Below are 20,592 nucleotides of genomic sequence, written 5' to 3'. Positions count from 1 at the left end.
GAGAGAAAAGGGGAAAAAATGAGAATCAAGACTTGTCATGTAGAGGTACAAGATCCCAACAATGAATGTAACTGTACTGTATCCCTAAAATGTACCAATAAACTCAATTAAAGCTGGAAAAAAAAATTCCATAACACAGCAAATTTATGATGAAAGTAAAACAAATTTATACTCTCATTATCAGAAAAAACTTAGCCAATACCAAATAATCAGTAGTTATTCCACCTTAGAAATAAAAGACTGAAAAAGTCTCAAATAATTTAAAAGGTAATTAAAATCACAGCTCAGTGTACTGTGACTAGGTCTTAAGAATCACCACAGAGCATTTAGATTTTGGCAAAGATTTCAGTTCAAATATGTACTCAAATCATAGCCAAGTTGTGTATGTAAGAATCTGTTATAAGACCAAAGGGCCTACAGATCCCCACTAATAAAAGAAAATGTGAAACAGATATGTAGTATTAATTTTCTAGTTGTTATTTTAAAAAGTAAAACTAATTTTAATACATTTAACACAAAATATTATCATTTCAAAAGCTGGTATACATTTTACATTTCCAGCACATCTTAACTCTGTCCTGTCACATCTCAAATGTTCGAATGACATGTGACTAGTGGCTACTCATAGATAGATAGAAATTTGCCCTTCTCTTCATTGAACATACTTATGTTTACCAGAGTAGCCACAACCTATTATGCTTTATTCATATTTACTTAAAAATTACAATTTTAAGAGTTTAAAGCTTTAAATGTGTTCTCACTTAGTTCAAAATCCCGTTAACATTTCAAATCCTGTCACCTAAAAGCCTCTCAAGAGAATCACACTGTAAACAGATTATCAACTCTGCTTTTCAGTTGAAGTCCCTAAGCCAGGCCAAATCTCAACTTGCCTTTCTCTCAGCCCAAGGGAAGACGGCAGCCACTATAGGCCTTCACTAGTCCCCAGGCTAAGGATTCCCATCTCCTGGGCTTGCGAACAGGGAGGTAAATTCATAGCTACCAACCTAAATCTCCAAGCTGAAGTATTTGGTCCTCTGATGGGGGGGGGGGCTGATGTTACCCAATCATTTCACACCACCCAGAAGCAGCACAGTTAACTCACCTAATGTGACTAGAACTGTGATTTTCGTGTAATTACTTCATTACTCATGATCAGAAAAATGAGACCAGACAGATAACCTGTATATAAAGTTTTAAATGTACATGTACTTACAAGCGTTTTTAAGTAGAAAGTCAAGGTACAGGTATTACCTTTAATTAATACAACTGATGGTCAAAAAAAAGTCAGAGAGTGGCCGGGGATTTAGCTCAATGGCATTGGGCCTGCCTCACAAGAGTAAGGTCCTGAGTTTGATCCCTAGTACCAAAAAACAAACAAACAAATAAAAACAGTCAGAGAGTGGGGTTTATACAAAGTCACTGAATAAAGAGGCAAATTGAATCACAAACCTGGACTCTTGAGAAATATACTTGAAATCCAGAGTCATCATACTGGTTTAGTCTAAAACCTAGTGATGAATTCATTTTAAATTATGCCCTAAAGATTGCAGAGGGCATCTTTTCTCTCCTAATACCCAACATCATCTGAATCCTTCAAAAATAATGATTATTCCTTCACTTATCAAAGAGTAAATTTTCTTTTGCACATAAAACTTGCCTTAAATATAAATGCACATATGTGCAAAAATAGTGAGATAATTGCATACCTTTGGGGCTTAAATACATCTGGTGTCACATCACACCTTAGGCATAGTTATTTCATTTTGAACCATTCACTCTAGAGAGTAATTACTCATCCTATAACTTGGTCATAAAAAGCAGACTTCACTTAGTTTCAGCAATCATGTGAGCATAGGTGGATTTTTATATGACAAAAACACATGTTAGTTAAATGTGTGTGTGTATATATATATATATATATATATATACACACACACACACACACACACATTAATAAGGTGCTGAAATTATGACAAGTCATATAAACTTCCTAAGCTTTTAATTTGTGCCCAGACCACGCAGAAAGATACAGATGCTCCAGAAAGACTCAGCTATGGAATAAATGTTGCACATAAGCAATTCACTAATTTGAGAAGGGAATATAAGATACAGTTCTAGACCTGGATGGTGCTAGAAAAACAAACCTACTCCTTTGTCCTGCAAACAAGAGGTTTCTAAAACTAAAAGGGAAAAAGAAATGTTAAGGCCGTTACAGGAGTCTGAAGGATCTCCAAACTGTAATCTGGTAAGAGAATGCCCCAAGCCTTCAGCAACCTGCTGAATCCTGTAACAAATCCACTAACCCAACCTCCAGCACACAGCCACCTTCTAATAAGACTTGTGTGCATCTCAATTGCATCACCCAGCTTGCTACTGTAATCTTCTCTTTCAAGTCTTTCCTACATACACTGCCCCATGAGTCCTACTAAAATCAAGCAACTGAGAGAAAATAGTAATTGTTTAGTCAGACTATTAATGTAACTCAAACTATTTTTTAAGTCCACCAAAGGAAAAAAAATAACTGAGTATAGCATCAACTCCAAGGAGAAGGTGCTACACATCATGCTGGGACACATACTCATTACTTTTATCAAGGAGAAAAAAATGTAAACATATTCAGAAAATGTAGAACAGTGTTCTCTGAATGGCTTCCTTCAAACACGAGAAAAATTGCTCTCAGCAACATTTAGAAAAGAATGTGGTATAACAAAAAAGCTTCCAGCTGAGAGGGGGAGGCCTGGGTATCCAGATCTACCACACATATGACAGATGCTGCCAGACAAGTGCCTTAGTATCCCACATTTATTTCCCTCTCATGGAATGAGGAGCCTTTTTCCAAAAGTTGTTATGAGGGCTGCAGACTATTTTGGTAAAGCACAGAATGAGTGCCTTACAAAAAGCAGTACATATTATAGTTGCAACTATATAAATGGTACACAAATATAAATTTCAAATTACAGCTGATTCTAATCCTCGCCCAAAAGAAGATACTGAAAAAGTTTAAATTTTTGGTTTCTTACACACGTTATTTTTGTCTGCTACTTTTCTGTATGATTAACAGTAAGAAGCAAAGGTTAAAATAACAAAAGACTGAAAAAGAAAAGCCAAGCACAAGAATGCACACAGTAACTGACAGGAAAAATATTCCATAGCCTTGCTGTGGCCCACAGGAACCCTGAAATGAGCCCTGTCAGGCAGTGTTCTGTCCATCATGACCAAATACAAGTACTCATCCAAGAAAACTGAAAAGGCCTACCACCCTCCTTCATACCTACCATCCTGTGTTTGTGGCTGCAAACAAAAGGTCCTTTGGTTTTTCCCATAATACATGCCAAACTGAATTTCTAAGTCCATGTCATATAAACTTGTATCCCAATACAACTGACTGTGATAAAGTATCTCATATAAAAAGCGAAGATCTTCTCAAACTCTTCTAAGAAAGTTCCTCAAACAACAGAGGTCAATACCAATGTACCTTTAGAGAATCTGGGAGTGGCACAAAATTATAAACCACAAACACACAATAAGGCTATATTTTTTTCAACTGGCACATTCTTTTATGTCAACACATGTAGAATGATAGAACCACTGAATGAAAGCATTGTCTCTTCTTAAAGAGTTAAATCTTCCCAAAGTAAAACACACTTCCTTTATTCATTTGTTCAACACACTTTTATTGAGATCAAACTACATGGATAAAAGGTTGCCCAAGGAGCTGTGGATAGAAACACATATACATAGACAGATATATCTATATCTATATAAATATAGATATAGATATAGATATAGATATATATAGTTTCTGCCCTCCTGGAGCTTACAATCTAACAAGGGAGGTAGTTTTAAAAAGTCACATAGAAAATTATGATTAAGGTTACAAATGATAGAATTTTTAGACGTATTTCTGACAATGAGGGCATGAACCAGACAAAGAATGTTCTATGTAGAAAAATGAAAATGGGCCAAGAGAGGTGTTGGGGCAGCTTGCTGGAGCTGAAAGGCAAGGGAGACCCTGTGCAGGAGGCAGGGAGTCAAGGCTGGGCCATGCTGAGCCTTGCACACTCATAACTTTAATTCTATGAGCAAAAGGAAGCCATTAAAGGTTTTATACAGGGAAGGAAGAGGCATCACACTGGTTGCAGCTGCAGTCTAAGAGCTGATCCCTGCCTGTCCAAAGTTCACAAGTCAACTAACACTCACATGTACACATGAAGGTCACACCTATATACTTACATGTATACAAACAGATAGCAAATAAAATTTTTTAAACAGCTTTATGGTACAAATGATATGTGCAGAAAGGCTGTTAACAGGTCAGGAAAAGAAAAAAATGCATGACGTGATAACTAATACAGTCTCAATTTCACTAGACATTAACTTTTGGATAGCTGATAAGAGAACTAAGTAGATGGTTCAGGACCTTATTACCAGGGCTTTCCAAAAGAAGGTCTTAGGAGAACACCCAGAAATAAATAAAATTTAAAACACACACGCACACATGCATACACACACGCACACACACACAATTTCATTTCATAATAAATTCCTAAAACTTCACTTGCAAGTTTTTTGAATATTTTATTTCAAAATCTTTAAATCAGGGGAAAACTTTATTTAGTGATGCAAGATTCCAAAAGAAGGGAGTACTGATTTTAAGTAGTTATATAACTTAAAGAAGTCAGAAACATAGGTCTGAAACTGAGAAAATTATGTATTCTTCCGGCCTCTATTTGCCCGAGTTGAGTGCATAAGAAAGCCTAAATTCCAGTGACTAGGTTTATCCACAAACTGTACAAGCTTTTCATGAATATCCACTGATTCCAGCCATTCCATTTTCCATTCTCAGAATTCTAGAGTTACAAGTGAACTCATCAATCATTAGAATTAAAAAAAAAAACCCTGAGAAATTAAACCAAAGAATACCTTGTTGAATAATAGTTGCTTTGTTTAGCTACATAAAAACAAGCAACAATTGTAATAAATAACAAAACTTACTCTGTGGATAGCAAAATTTAGTCTTTTAAGGGTAACAGGCCAGATTTTTTAAAGGTTTCTCTTTTCTAATTACAATACTAATATATGACTATTGCAGTTTTCAAAAATTCAGAAAACAAGGAAATAATAGATGGAGGAATGTAAATAGAACTGAAACCTTGTATAAAAATATTTTTATATAATTCTTTGGAATTCAAATACTTTCATGTATGCCTACAAAGGCCTCTTAGCAGCCTCAGGACAGAAGTGACTTAAGTATAATTCTTCACATTTTGTAAGGCCTGGAGGAAGTTCAGAACCGTAAGTGACCTGCCTAGAAGCACAGGTACTGAGACAAGCCAGAAAAGAGCCCTCTAGACTTCTTAGGGCTTAGGCATCTCCTCCAGGCTCATAGTCATGTGATCAATAATACCATATGCTCACAAAAAGTGGCTAACTGCAAGGACCTAAAATGAGCAGTACCTGTGATCATCAAACTCAGATTAAGAAATGTGCAAACAGCAATTTATTACTAATACACAAGTGCTAAAACACAACTTCAAAAAAAGAATATGATAATGTACCTATCTTTAAGTTACAAAAAATAAAGGATATTTTAACTCTTTTCTGGTCTGAGCAAGAACCCACAGAAAAATCAAGGATTTCCTATCTGAAAGAAATTGTGCAGAGCCCTCTCATGAAGACCTGAGATAAGCCAAAGGTCCAACACAACTCCTCCTTCCCTTCCTTCCTACACACATACACACAAACACACAAACACATCCAGACAACAAAACACATACAGGTGCACATACAAAGTATATAATTTTAAATTGACTTATTTCTTTCCTGTTCTTCTGGGAATTAAGATATATGGCTGGAGTAATCATAGGCTTTATCATCTAAACTAAAACACTTTTAAGAGTGAAAGGGGTGACTGCCTAGAAAAGAACCATAAATCAAGACTCACTAGGCAAATGAGAATTGATGATTGCCCAATATTTGGATAACCCATCCCTCTTAGGAGTCAGGTACTGAGAATATACTTTTACTGCAAAAATACTATTCAGTTGCTTGGTGCAACCTGTTTTATACAAAACTAAGTCTCGAGCAAATTTCACCTCAAGGGAATATTATCAGCATTTTCTAGAGCCAGTTTACAAAATATTCCTACTAACTGGCCAGTGTCTATTCCCAATGTCTAAGACTTTATGGATGTTTTTAAATTATATGTGCTTTGCAACTCACCTGGGGGGGAAAAGTTTTCAGAAAACTAAATTTTGTCTTAACAATGTCTTTAAAAAGTTAAATAGCAAATGAGAGAAAAAGGAAATCTCTTCCCAAAGGCATTTACAATACAAAGTTGTTTACTCGGTTAACTCAAAATACTATTCTTCATGGAACACCCAAATTATTTTCTATTTAGAAGCTGGAATCATCACCAAAGCTTTCAGAATAAATAAATTGCTTTCAGAATAGCTTTTTGGTTGGCACTAGAAGGAAAGATTCTCACAAAGAATAAAAGAGAAAGAAACCTTACAAAGCATCTGCTGAAGTGCAATAATGATAAACCCAATACTAAAAACCAACATACCTTTCTATCCAATGGTCGGTCATATTCTTACTCAACTGCCTCACAAAGATTAAGTTACAGGAACTCAAAATTCAGAAAGTCAAATAGTAAAATTTGGAGCTATTTTTTTCAGCTAAGATAATTTCATTCAGGCATCCAGAGGTCTGGCATATAAGCTAACTCCATCATTCATTAAAGTGACATTTTAATGTTTACTGTGCATACACTGCACTGATACCATAAATAGTTGGCTGTTCTCCATTTAAAATTCGACACTATTTTTTTCCAAAGGAAATGTTCTAATTCCCATGCCCCACAAAAAACTAGAGATATCTATTAAACAAAGGAAACTCAAAATGATCCCATGACAGTATACCACTATTTTTTACAGATTTACATATTTTGAGTCAATGTGATTAGCCAATTGATGGGTCCCTCTATCAAAGATGCTTAGAAATCTGAAATCCTACATAGCATTTGATATACTGATTCTCTTTAGAAGCTTTCATTTCCTCCAATTTTTACATTAAAGATGAGCTGTGTTATTAAAGTTTGGAAAAGACCAAATGTGACCAGGTTGGGTCTCTTCAACAACCTCCTTGTAGAATTTCAGAAGGCCTATTTATACTCTCACTCAAGAGCAATTTATAGTTCCTCACCTCCTAAGGAAACCAGCTATCTAAATAGACTGATCCGCTATTAGAAAAAAAAAAATTACAGTATGAAGATACACAAGGTACACAATGTTTTATATTAAATAAAATTTCTTAAAGTATTTCGTTCAAGTTGTGATGGAACATTATCTGCGATCCTGGTATTATGGGAAGGTGAGGCAGAAAGACCCTAAGTTCAAGTCCAGCCTGGGCAACTCAGCAATATCCTGTCTCAAAAAATTAGAAAAGAGAAAAATGACCAGGGGATATAGCTCAGTGCATAGGCCCTGGGCTCAATCCCCAGTACCATAAAAATGGGGAGACAATAGCTAAGTTTTAAATTATTAAAAAGGCAAATTGAAAAGAATGAAGAACTGTTCCACAACTCAAAAGGATTGAAGAAGAAAAGAGCAACTTTCAACCTAGTCTTTTAGAAATTCAGTAGTCAGTAAACAACTCTAACTTAAGACTCCTTGAACTGGGTATCTTTCCAAAAGAATTAAAAGAATCATACCACAGTGATATATACACACCCTGTTTATAGCAGCACAGTTTGTAATAGCTAAAACCTGGAAACAGCCCAGTTGCCCATCAGTTGGAGACTGGATAAAGATGTGGCTTTTCTATAAAATGGAGCACTACTCAGCCATAAAGAATTAGAAACTAGAGTCATTCATAGGAAAACGGATGCATATTGAGGCCATACTCTTAAGAGAAATAAATAAGACACATGTAGAAATACTGAATAGTTTTTCTGGTGTGAAAAACTAAAAGTGTAAATAAGATCCAAATTGTGTGATAATATGAAATAGGAAGAAAAGGGCAAAAGGTGTAGGGGAAGTGGGAAGGGTAGGGGAAAGGAAAGAAGGGGGAAAATATGAGAAAAGGAAAAATTGGAACCAAAGTATTTGTAAATAGGAGAGGATGGAGTGGGTGAAGGGAGTGCAGGGGTACAGGGAAAAAATGAGAACCAAGACCTGTCATGTAAAGGTACAAGATCCCAATGATGAATGTAACTACTGTATACTGAAAAAATGAGAACCAAGACCTGTCATGTAAAGGTACAAGATCCCAATGATGAATGTAACTGTACTGTATACTTAAAAAGTACCAATAAACTCAATAAAAAAAGACTTTTTGAACCTAAAGACATTGAACTTAGATACATTTTGAATTATAACATCTTTTATCTTCATCAGGAAGTATGAAGAGGAAAAAGCAAGAGGTAAACCTAAGTTTTTATATAATAACATTAAATATACAGCCCAATGAAATATACCTTCCTAGGAGCAGGCTTGGGAGAATCCCTTATTATCTGATCATGACTATTTGAATGTTTTGTGTTGGAGTTTAAAACCTACCACCACCACCTCTACAATATACAGACACACAAACATACAGTGTAGGAGATATAAATCATATTATTATGTCCAAAAAATTCACAGAAAAGCACTAGAGCTCAGAAGTTTAACTATTTGCCAACAAAAGACAAGCTACTGCTAAGCATAAGCTACTGATACAAATTCAGACCTAATACTTAACACTATATTTTGAATAAATTCAATGACTAGCTCTATCACCAATTTTCTAACACATCTAAAATCATAAAATACAAAAATAAAAAATTTTAATAACAGCATGAAAAATTTTGAGTGCAATTTAAATCTGCTGAAATGATTTTGAAAATGTATTTTAAAGAAAGAAAGGGAATGGAATATGAGAAAATTTTAAAATAGAAACAAAGTCTTTGTAGATAGATGTAGAGGGGTTGAAGGGAAGACAGAAATGGGGAAAAATTGAGAACCAAGATGGATCATGTAAAGGTGCAAATTTCCAATGATGAATGTATACAATATAATTGTAGATATTAAATGTGCCAATAAAATTAATTTTTAAAAAATAAGTACATTTTGTATTGTTAAAAGAGATGCCAGACATAGTGGTGCATGTCTGTAATCCCCATACTCAGGAGGCTACAAGTTCCAGACCAGTCTGGGCTTCTTAGTGAGTTCAAGGCCAGACTGAACTACAAAGTGAGACTCAGTAGTCTATGGGGCTGGGGATTTTGCTCAGTGGTTCAGCCTCCTGCCTCGGAAGTGCAAGGACCTGGGGTTCAATCCCTGGTAAAAAAAACAAACAAACAAACAAACAAAAAAATCATTAGTCTATTCTAAAATGACCTATAGGGCTTTGGTTTTAATCAAGCTTACTTAAGCTGAAGCCAACATCATTTATATGACTCAAAATTTAAGAAGCCATAAAATAGTCACTTATTACTATCCAGTAAATACACATTGAATTATACATGCATATCTATAGAGATACATTGATATATTAACTGATGATCTCCAAACCACTTTCAAGTGATGACCATAACCTCTAACTACAGCATAACATAATACCACATGGTATATTTCCTACTATGTGATACAGTTCAATGTACTTAATACTCTCTATCCTCAAGACTTTATTTCTAATGAAATTTTTGACCCTAAGAAATAAAATATTCTTAGATCAAAGATAATAAACTGACCAACTTGCTCTTCTCCAAAATGTAAGCATGTTTGTTTTAAGATGAAAAATGTAAGTAAATCTTAAAACATCTGCCCTTTTGTAAGCTATTAGAATAGCAATTCACCATTCACACTATATCACTTAATATATGCTTCTTTTATTTTTCACAAAAATTCAGCAAAATTCACCCAATACCAACCTTAAAGACAAAATAAAGAAGAAATTGATTTGATTCTATCTGTAGTTATTTTGGCCAATTATTTTGTACTATCTTAGGAAGGGTGTCCGATCAATGCACCAACTAATGCTCTCCTGACACCTAGCACATCCAAGTACATTACACCACTTCCTACTGAATAAGCAAGTCATTATTGTTTCTATTCCTACTCACAGGCAAGTCCATAGGACAGCACAGATCATCTCTAACATACTCTCAGCTTTTCTATGTACTGATTCATAAATATGAATACTACCTTTATCAAAGTCGCTTCCAAAGATACAAATTTATGCCGTGTCATCCTATTCTTCACCAAATTATTCAAGAACAGACACAATTTTCATTTTGAGCACAAGTAATCAAGTAAGTTCCTAAGTTTACATATGCACTTAAAAGTTTAAATTCAGTTTGAAAAAAATCTCCATGTTGGCGAAATCTAGACCCATATGCTGCTATTTCAACTAAAACCTAGCTACTCCCTGTAAGAATAAATAGTAAGCATTCTGGGTTAAATATATTACCAGAGAATTAACTAACCCTAAACACTAACATGTTAGCAAAGAGAACACTGACAACTATAGAAAAAAGTGTTTTTTTAAATGTCTGATGATACCTATAGTTACATAAATCAATTCAGAATCCGGAACTTCAACAGCAATGGCAATTTTAAAGATGCTGAGGCATACTGAATATATCAGGTAATTTTCACACCTACTTGTGCCACACAAAACCAAAATTACTGAGCCAGATGTATGAACTGATAAGACAATTTTTAAATCTTTCTCTTATATAAAATAAACGATGTTATGTTTTGAGTTTTATTAGTCATGATGACTACAATTAAATCATTTCTAAAAATAAACGTACAGTACATTGAATTTCTAAGAGGTACAGGTAAATGGTATCACATCACAGAATATGCTTGCAACTTAGTTCCATCTGATGAAAAGTTTAGTTTTTAACATATGCCATCAGTCCCACAAAGTTCTGGCTCTGTGCCGTCATGGCTTAGTGCCAGCTTAGTGTAGGGCCAGGCTAAAAATAGCAACTAAGCAGCAGCTGGAACACACAGGTCCTTCTGACCTCAGCTTTATTTCCTTAAATCAAGGGAGATTGGAAGGAGAGAGGACAAGTGCAGAGAAAGAAGGAAATGGAATAAACTCCCAGTGGGCAGTTACTTCTGATTTCTACTACACCTCCTACACCCCACTTCACTAGTCCCATGCCCAAGAAAAGGAAAGCAGAGGCAAGAGACAGGAAAAGGAAAGGAATCTGAAAAGCAAAGGGAGAAAGAAATTAGGCCTCCAAGACGGGCTGAACTCAAAGCTTCCCTTCTGCTTCTCAAGCCTCACCTGATTCTACCATCATCACAAGCAGCCATCAGTCATTTTGGTCCTTGGCTTTATCACTGTCAGAAAAGTATAAAGGACATTGCACAAGTGTTATCAGGAGAACAGCAAGAAGGAAGAACTACAAGCACCAAAAATTTAAAATCTTACTGTTTCTCAGCCTTTTGGCTAAGATCAAGTAAAGAACAAAAAATCCTCTAAGTGCTAATAATCTTTTTTTTTTTTTTTTTTCTTTTTTGGTACCGGGGATTGAACTCGAGTCTTTGCGCTTGCAAGGCAGGCCACCAAACTGCTGAGCTAAATCCCCGGCCCAGTGCTAATAATCTTGAAAAATGCTTTAAAAACAAAGTTCTAAGGAATGTAGATAACACATTAAAAAGTTTTCTCACCTACAATGGACAGATCACAAATTTCTGGTATTTGAGTTTTAGGAATGAATTTTCTGACAATTTAGTTTTCAGTACTGGGAAGTGAACTAGGGCCTCTGCACTGAACTTCAACCTGGCCCTTTGTATTTTTTATTTTGGGACATGGTCTCACTAAGCTGCTGAACTGCTCAGGCTGGGCTCAATCTTGCAATCTTGCTACCTCAATCTCCCAAACTACTGGCATCACAGGTGTTCACCACCTCACCCAGTTATGGCAAGTATTTGTAAACGTCCTGTCTCTTCACAGAAATGAGCATGGAAAGGCACAGCAGGAGCAAAGATCCAGCATGACGAAGATAATAATGCCTTCAACCTGAGCAGAACTTTAGCAAGAACAGTCCTTGAGAAGGGTTCAGGCTTTGTACTTTGTACCTGAGTAATAAAATACCTGTACTTCAGTCATAAAAATGGTGGTCACTGTCAGCAAGCATTTACTAGTCTTTACAGACATGTTTAACAAGCACATATAAACTTCTAAATTGAACTAACATAAATAAGAGAACTTAAAATTTGATTCTGTGGATCCAAGTTATGTTACATTTATCATTAATATATTCTTTTGTGTATTTTCCACATACATTCAAATAGTAGAGATCTGATACCAATTAACTATGAAAAACGCTGTAAGTAAATATACTGTTAAATAAGGCAGGACCAGGCAGCAGCCAGTCACCTGAATTTTAAGCACATTAATTCACTAAATGAGCTTCCAATTTATCTGATTACCTTACTGGGTTCCTAAGAGTTTAAATGTACTGACAGATTCTATTGCCTCCCTCTAGTTAACACCACAGTACAACAACTGCACGGACACAACTATAAAACTATTTCAAAGAATGTCAAATCTAGGCTGAAAGTGTGACTCAGTGTCCCAAGCACACCCTCCCAATGCCAAATCTCTCCACTAGTAAAAACTAGTATTAATTTGAAAATATAGGCTACTTTAGTACATGTGCTGCCAAAGCGAGCACCATACAGAGTACTTTAGAAGGGTCTTAGAATTAGATATGTATGTAGTTTTTTAAAATACACTCTCTGACCTAACCTGCAAGTCATTTTTCTTTCAAAAATTCAACTTCTCAATGGATGATGAACAACATCACCCAAAACAATCATCCTCTGAAGCTGAGATCATTCATAAAAGACATTTTTAGCAGGGATTGTAGCTCAGTGGTACAGGACATGCTTATCATTTGTGAAACCCTGGGTTCAATTCCAGACTAGACGGAAACAAAAATACATTTAAAAAATATAACGTTCTTCAAATTAAACTTAAAAATACACATTTTAAAATCACAGCTACAATCGAAATTTAAAATTCAGGTCACTATGAAAGTCATTCTGAAAAGCAGACAAAAAGATAACCTTCTAAAACAGGCAATGATGATACATCAGTGGCAGTAATGCTTGTAAGAACAGAGGCCAAGGGGGTGACCCTGTCTGCTTGTTATTTACTAGCTTGTATGGCCTTGGAGAAAAGTCATTTTTTGCTTCTGCTTCAGGTTTCCTCATCTGTAAGATGAGCATGACAGAGTCCATCTAGAGCTGATAAGAAATACAATGTGCACAGAGAAAACAGTATCTAATAGCTGGTTAAGAGTTATATAAATGCTAGCTATTACTACTCTTACTACTACTAAGTGTTCTTGTAGTAAGAATTCAAGCTAGGCATGGTGGCCCACACCTATAATTCCAGCACTATACAAGGCTCAGACAGGAGGATCACAAGTTGGAGCCCAGCCTGCGCAGCTCAATGACCCAGTGAGACTGAGTCTCAAAGTAAAAATAAAATTGGGGCTGCATATGCAGCTCAGTAACGAAGGCCCTTGGTTCAATACAAAAAAAGAAAAAAAAAAACCGTACCACAAATCATATTCCACTCCTTCAGTGAAGTCTTACCCTAAATCATAAAGAAAATCTTCTGGTTAGATTATTACTGAAAGAACAGTGAGTACGTCCTAGAGGCTTATGTCTATATTATTTACTGGTTATAAAGGAGGAGACTCACTGACAAAATTGCAACACAGAAACACAGGTCAAATGCAGTATGGACATATTGAAAACACATTAAATTCAGACTAAATATTGTACTGGGTGTTAACATGTGGTGCTCTTCCTAAGCGCTTTAAACTGTCAGTGAATTCTTTACTACATGGGTATATCCATACATTTGTTTACACTCATGCAGCTATGACAGTTTTGTACAAGTAGCAATCATAACTCTTCTTGAACTTTACTCTCATAATATAACTACAATTTGCATGCATTTTGCCTGCTGAAACCATTTCTGAACTGAAGCCATTAGAACATATCCTGAAATTACAACACTATCTTGAAATACTTTTATAAAATTCAATAAAATAAGCTCTCCAAAATACTTTTGCCTATCTTAATGTGCAGGACCCTTCTCCTTTGAGGGGAGAGATGGGTTATTATCTGGATATAGGCTGAAAAGCTTATGTACAAAGAAACTGTAAAAAAAGGGAAACTTTCCAAAAAAAACTTAAGACTTGTCATTCATGAATATATGCTTGCTCTGGCTTCTCAGATTTCCAAACATCCCAAATGCATAGCTGAAAGCCCAAGCTACAGAAAAACAGTTGATGTTTTTCCATTTACTATACCGCTCTGGACAATTAACCCATTTGCCAGGGCTTCTTTTCTCATCTGAAAAAAAATGGGAAAGTTGATGGGGAGTTGATGTTATCTTTTCATCTATAAAAATCCCCACAGCTCTGAGAAACAACATAATAAAAGAGAATTTTATTTATAAAAATAGTTCATATGGAACAACACATCTGTACACAGAGGTCACTAGAATATGCTTGGAGTGACATTCAAGTTTGAGCTAAGTTCATGTGTAATCTTTTTCTGCTCACCTGTGAACATCACAGAGAATACACAAAACTAGTTACCACTTAATCCTACAGATTTAAAATATTTAACATACCCTTACTCCAGATTACTATCAGTTGAAAGTCAATGTTTCAAATCAACTGAACCTTCAAAATGACAAGATTTTGCACTGCACTGTCTTCAAAGCTTGCTTTTCTTTTTTGTAGAGGAAAAAATTAAGGAAGCATCCTATTTTTAAAGAACTGAAAATCAAATACAAAGCATATTCTTAGTAGCACAGGGCACTGAAAGAAAAAAATTAAAAAGATACTTGTTTTTTTAAAATAAATTCCACCAACACACTTCTTACTTCTGAGAATTGGGCTAGGACAGAGAAGTAAAAGTTTCCATGAAACAAATCTAATATTTTCCTCCAAATTATCACTGATAATTGATCTGACTGATATTGATATTAATTTCTAGGAAGGAGATTCTTCCCATGCATTAAAAGGGTATGAAAATAGCTCATGTTTTCAAATTTAGACTAGTCCCCAAACATTTAAACGAAGACTAGTACACCAAAAGCAAACTAGATTATTTTGAGAAAGTTCCATTTTTAAAATTATGTCATGGTAATCTGAAGCTAACTAAAAATGGTGTTGTGGATTTTACTTACAATCTGCTTTCTGGGAAGGAGAGGTGATTTGTCCTATTAATGTAACAGTTTAAGTCAAAAGCAGATTAATAACTGCCCTATAAAAATTTCTAACACTGACTTTTTTTATAGACATTACCAAATAATAAAAGTTACCAAAATAATTTGCTTCACTGAAAAGTAGCCTAAGACAAAGCATTAATCCAATTTCAGATTTAAAAGGCACAGCTTTCTTAAAAAAAGAAAAAAAAAACCACATCATCCCCTCACTGCCATCCTGTTCACTAAACATTTGCTAAAATCACACATTTAACCACTTAATATGAGTCAGGCCTGTGTTTTACTGTGTGAAACATTAAGATTAGAATGAAATAGCGATGAATTATGAAAAGAGGCCCAGGAGAGACATGTTAAAAATCAAGAAAACATACTTAAGGTAATATGGACTTAAACTGTTTGACTTGCAGTGACCTTTATTCGTTTGTTTTTTGTTTTTTTGTACTGGGGATCAAACTCAGGACCTTACACAGCGTCACTGAGCTAAATCCCTGGCCTGAAGTAAGTAACTCTTATTAAAGGACATGTTGCATATGCATCCTGGTGCTTCTAAAAAGAAGGTATCAAAGTCTCACATCTGCAAAGAAAAAATTCACACAAAAGGGAAAAACATTAGGATGGTCTTTGTAATCTAAAGATGTACTCACAACACAACTGTGTAGCAAGAAATGACATTGAAATAAGAGTAGAAGTTCATTTAACCTAAATCTTCAGTTCCACTTTTCCATTATTTTGAGCCTTTTGGCTGAAAAAATATATTATCTACTGAGCACTCTGTATTTCCTCACTGAACCAATACCAACCATGGGAAACAGAGTGTCATAATAAAATGCCATGTATTCCTCACCTAAAAACTAAACATTCACCTTCCCTTAGAACAATACAAAGGACATTTTAGGTACTGAAATACTTTAAAAAATCAATTGTAAACAAATTAAACACCTCAACTCACTAAAACAAACAAACATACATGTGACCAGTTTCAAAATTTCTTTAATGTAATTTTTCAGTATTCAAAAGGCAGAAAATGGCTGGGGACATATTTCAGTACTAAAGCACTTGCCCAGCATGTGGGTGTTGCTAGGTTTGAACCCCAGCACTAAGGGATAAAAAAAGGCAGAAAAAAGCACAGAATCCTATACAAAATTGTTCTGGATTACTTAAACCTTAAAAATACATTCATTCAATAAAGTGTTTGTAGATGGGGAAGGGAGGAGGGGGTGAAGGAAGGGCAGGGACAAGGGGAAAAAAACGAGAACCAAGAGACTTGTCATGTAAAGGTACAAGATCCCAACAATGAATGTAACTGTACTGTATCCCTAAAATGTACCAATAAACTCAATTAAAGCTGAAAAAAAAATACATTCATTCAATAAAATGTACTAGCTAAGCAACAAACACCCAACTCTGAAAGTGCATCTGGAATTACATCTCTAGTTATCAGTGATCTGTAAAGAAAATCAAAATAAACTGACTGAAATTTTTTATTCACCTTAATTTTAACAATGATCCCCTTTCAAAGCCCTGTCACTCAAAAAAAAAGCAAATTTTTAAGTCATTTATCTGAAAAGACCTTAACAATGTGTTAACTAGGTGTGGTGTACATGCCTATAATCCCAGCACTCAGGAGGCTGAGGCAAGATTCCCAAGAGTTTGAGGTCAGCCTGGGGCACACAGTTAAATTTAAATTCTGCCTAAACTACCTAGCAAGACCCTGTCTCAATAAACAAAAACAAACAAATAAAATGTGTTAATAAAATCCCAGGTAATATTCCTTTCTCTCAAAAGCAATAATCAAAAAAAGAAAAGCACAATTTCCTTTAGAACTTATTTCTTAGCAAGGCATGATGACACATGGCTATAATCTGAGCACTCTGGAAGCTGAGGCAGAAAGATCACAAATTCTGCCCAGCCTGAGAAACTTAGACCAAAATAAAGAATGAAATAAAAAATTGTGAAAAGGTTTGGGATGTAGCTCAGCGCAAAGGCCCTGGGTTCAATCAGTACCACTGAATAACAGAAATTCATTCCTTCTCAGCCTTCTCACACAAAACTCAAATTATTTAGAAATTGATTGTTTAGTCATAAATAGGGAGACACTGTCTCAAAACCAAAGGGGGCACTAGGTCTTCAGAAAGGATTCACATGGTCACACACAAGTCATGCCTGCACAAACATGCAAACACCGATTTCTTAAAATAATATAAATTTTTAAATTATGGATGACTTTTTGTTTATTACAAAATATAGACTTCTAGTATAAAAAGAAACCAACAATAAGACAAGCATAAAGCAGTAAAAGCTCTGCCCATTCACTTGACTGCTCTTCTCCAAAAGTACCAGCTCTCTCCATCGGAGTCGCTTGTGTAGCCTTCCAGATGTGTTACGCATTGACACATGAGTCTTCTTTATTTTAAACACAACTTGCAGCATTATTCTAAAGTCCTTTATTGTATTTAAATATATGTAGGGAAATATAGGGAGAGGAGGGGATGGGAAAAAAAAAAGAATCAAGATGTTATGTACATGTACCAACACTCCACAACAAATATAATTATGTACTAATAAAAAAATTTACATTATATCAAAAGTAGTAGTAATGAAAGTCTAGTCACTCATCCTTTTACTTTTTCATGGTTGCATTGTATTCCACTGAATACTTCTTAATCCTTCTAATGGAAATTTAGGTTGATTCCAGCTTTTCAGTATTGTAAACCAGACTGCACTTCATACTGCAATGATCACTGTCATAGAAAACATCTTTATGCACTTATATCAATATTATCCATATGATAAATTCCTTAAAATGACACAAAAAGATTGTACCTAGTGGCAAGGTAGGCAGCATTCATTTCTCCCACCTCCCCAACCAATTGTGGGTATTACTAACTAGCTCTGCACAGTCTTTACCAATGTGGTAGACAGAAGTGGAATTTCATTTATACTTTATGTAAAAACGAAAGAGTATGTTTATTAACCATTTGCATTTCTTGGTCTCTGAAATGTTATCCATTTTCCTACTGTTATTCATCTCTCTTTTTTAACCAGTTAGTTTTCTGCCAGCCTTTGATCAAATATGATCTAAATATTTGTCTACGTTATCTGCTTATCTTGGTTTATTATGGTGTTTTCAGCCTTACACAAATTTTAAATTTTCATTAATGTAAATTTATCTGTCTTTTCCTTCACTATCTGAGTTTTAACTTATTTAAGTGAGGAAGCTTTTTCTCAAGCAAAAATTTAGGGAAAATCATTTACATAATCACCTCTTAATCATTACTTAAATGATGCCAATGTTACTGAAATAACAGCACCCACAAAGGCAAATTCCTTTCATTATCATTATTTAATAAAAATCGCCCAGCTTCTCTAACTCTCCTACAATCAAATATGATACTGCTTACAACTAGTATACCAAAGGTTTTATTACTTTTTAATTTCTGCTTAAAATCTAAGCATTGCAAAATAATTACATCAAGCAGGCTTAATTTCTCGCAAGCCCAATTCTCTGCCCTCAGAGCCTTAGATAATCTTCAAAAGCACAAATGTAAAATAAAGTTCAACAATTCGACTTAGCCCTAGTGTAGCTATAATTTGGTACAAAAGTCAATGGCTAATTCCTATGAAAGCAAACATAAACGTGCAGAAACAGAAAACTGCTTATGGTGCTATCAACACAATACTCTGTTCTTTTCCATCTCAAATTCTGAAACAAAACACATTCCGAAAAACCACCTTATCACAAGCATAAAATAAGCCTCCTGAGTTACTATTCCAATTCAAACTGTCCCCACATGAGAGTTAGAACTGAGTCCTGCCACCTTCTCCCATTCCCCACTAAGGGGAGGGACTGGTTGGAAGTTTTCCCTCTCTCTCCCTCTCTGTGCCACCAGCTGCCAGGCATTTAACACCCTCCCATGTCTAAGCTGACTGGCACAAGTACTGCAACTTGGAAGTTAAGGAAATTGCTAACTCAGAGAGGAATAAAGAATATTTTCCACGATTTGTACAGCACTTGTTTAGCACATTACGTGTTTCCAAAGTGGCAGTTAACCCTTCAAACTGCACTAGAAGGTCAACTCTTCAAACTCTTCACTTCTCATCCACCACAGCCAATTCCATTCAGGGCCCTCCTTTCCTTTGGGGTCTATTCAGAAAGTTACTATATTCTTTTCACAACTACTCACCCAGGCCTCTTCCACTGATGAAAGCAGGCAAAGCCCACGCTGTGTGTCTGTCTCCTAGAGAAGATTGCATCTTTTATTTATCGCCCCTTGGCTTTATTTTCACAGTGAATTCCTCGCTTAAATGCAATCAGCCAAGAAACCCTCCCTATGTGCTCTCCTGTCATTCCTCATTGCTTGCAAGCAGAGTGAAGCACAGGGGGAGGGGGGGGACAAAACAAAACAAAAAACAACAACAACAACAAAAAAACACCTCAACACTGCCAGCCAAGCCATAAAAATTCGCACTCTAGTTTGTTATACTGAGCAACTATAGATGCTTCAATCCGCAAGGAAACAAGCAAAGAAACAAAAAAGGAATGCTTAAAAGAATGTTAATTAAATGTTAAAAAGGGGGGAAAAGGGACGGATAACCTCAAATAACCCACCCCACCCCCAGGAGAGTGCTGAGCATAGAAAAGGCAACACTGGGGGATACCTTTGGAAATAAATGACCATGCAGAAAATCACGTTTGCAGATTGCATTAGAATTCAAATTAACCAGACAAGATTAAAACAAATTTTAATTCTCCTGGGGCACTATCCAGACCCCAAAGACTATAAAAAGAAACGACCACAGAAAGAGAGACAAGAATAAGTTAAAAATCAAAGAGAAATGCCTCCAAATCTATCCCCATTCACCTGGTACAGCGTTGAACATGCAACCTCAAGGAGACTAACACTATAGGGGGTAAAAAATGCACCACTGGCAATCAGGAGGAAAATACTAAGAGTGCGGAGTTTCACTACAGTATTGTTCATTCCAGTCTAGTTCAAACATTCCAACTGCTAAGGCTGGAAAAGATTATCTGGAAAAAAAAAAAAAGGAAAAAATTTTGGGGTGAACCAAGGGACGCTTTTTTTAAAAATCAGCATTTTGATATAACTCTGATGGCCTGTCAGAGAAAGGAGGGTGTGCAGCTTTAAATCACAAGTCCTTCTCTCGCCTTTGTCAAATATCTTCTACTTTACAAGCCAAGAAAAGAAATAAGAGAGACTCTTTTGTTTGCGTTCCCCTTTTTCAGAGGGTGAGAGAAAATGGAAACGGGCACAAATAAACCTGCAAACGAGAACAAAGTGCCGGGTCGCGCCGGGCAGCCGCGCGGGGGACGCG

At 35.6% G+C, this 20,592-nt stretch overlaps 1 protein-coding gene across 2 annotated transcripts in view; it reads right to left on the bottom strand.

Moving 5' to 3' along the window:
- Positions 1 to 20,511, bottom strand: part of Zswim6 (zinc finger SWIM-type containing 6) — a 184,259-nt gene extending 163,748 nt beyond the window's left edge. Inside the window, exons 1-2 of one of the 2 annotated variants that reach the window (XM_033761020.1) lie at positions 20,121 to 20,511; positions 19,443 to 19,496 (exon numbers count right to left, since the gene is read on the bottom strand). In XM_033761020.1, coding sequence (XP_033616911.1) covers positions 19,443 to 19,496; positions 20,121 to 20,139 — 73 coding nt within the window. In that variant the 5' untranslated portion in view covers positions 20,140 to 20,511. Of the gene's footprint in view, positions 1 to 11,283; positions 11,312 to 19,442; positions 19,497 to 20,120 lie in introns of those variants that run through there. The other variant, XM_010626937.2, reaches the window with a different exon arrangement.
- Between the last annotated feature and the right edge of the window lie 81 nt (positions 20,512 to 20,592).

The sequence above is a fragment of the Fukomys damarensis genome, unplaced genomic scaffold, assembly GCF_012274545.1.
Source record: "Fukomys damarensis isolate Sample0158 unplaced genomic scaffold, DMR_v1.0_HiC HiC_scaffold_1, whole genome shotgun sequence".
Lineage (NCBI taxonomy): Eukaryota > Metazoa > Chordata > Mammalia > Rodentia > Bathyergidae > Fukomys > Fukomys damarensis.
Note: the sequence above shows the minus strand (reverse complement) of the source record. Positions and strands in the feature narration are given on the sequence as shown.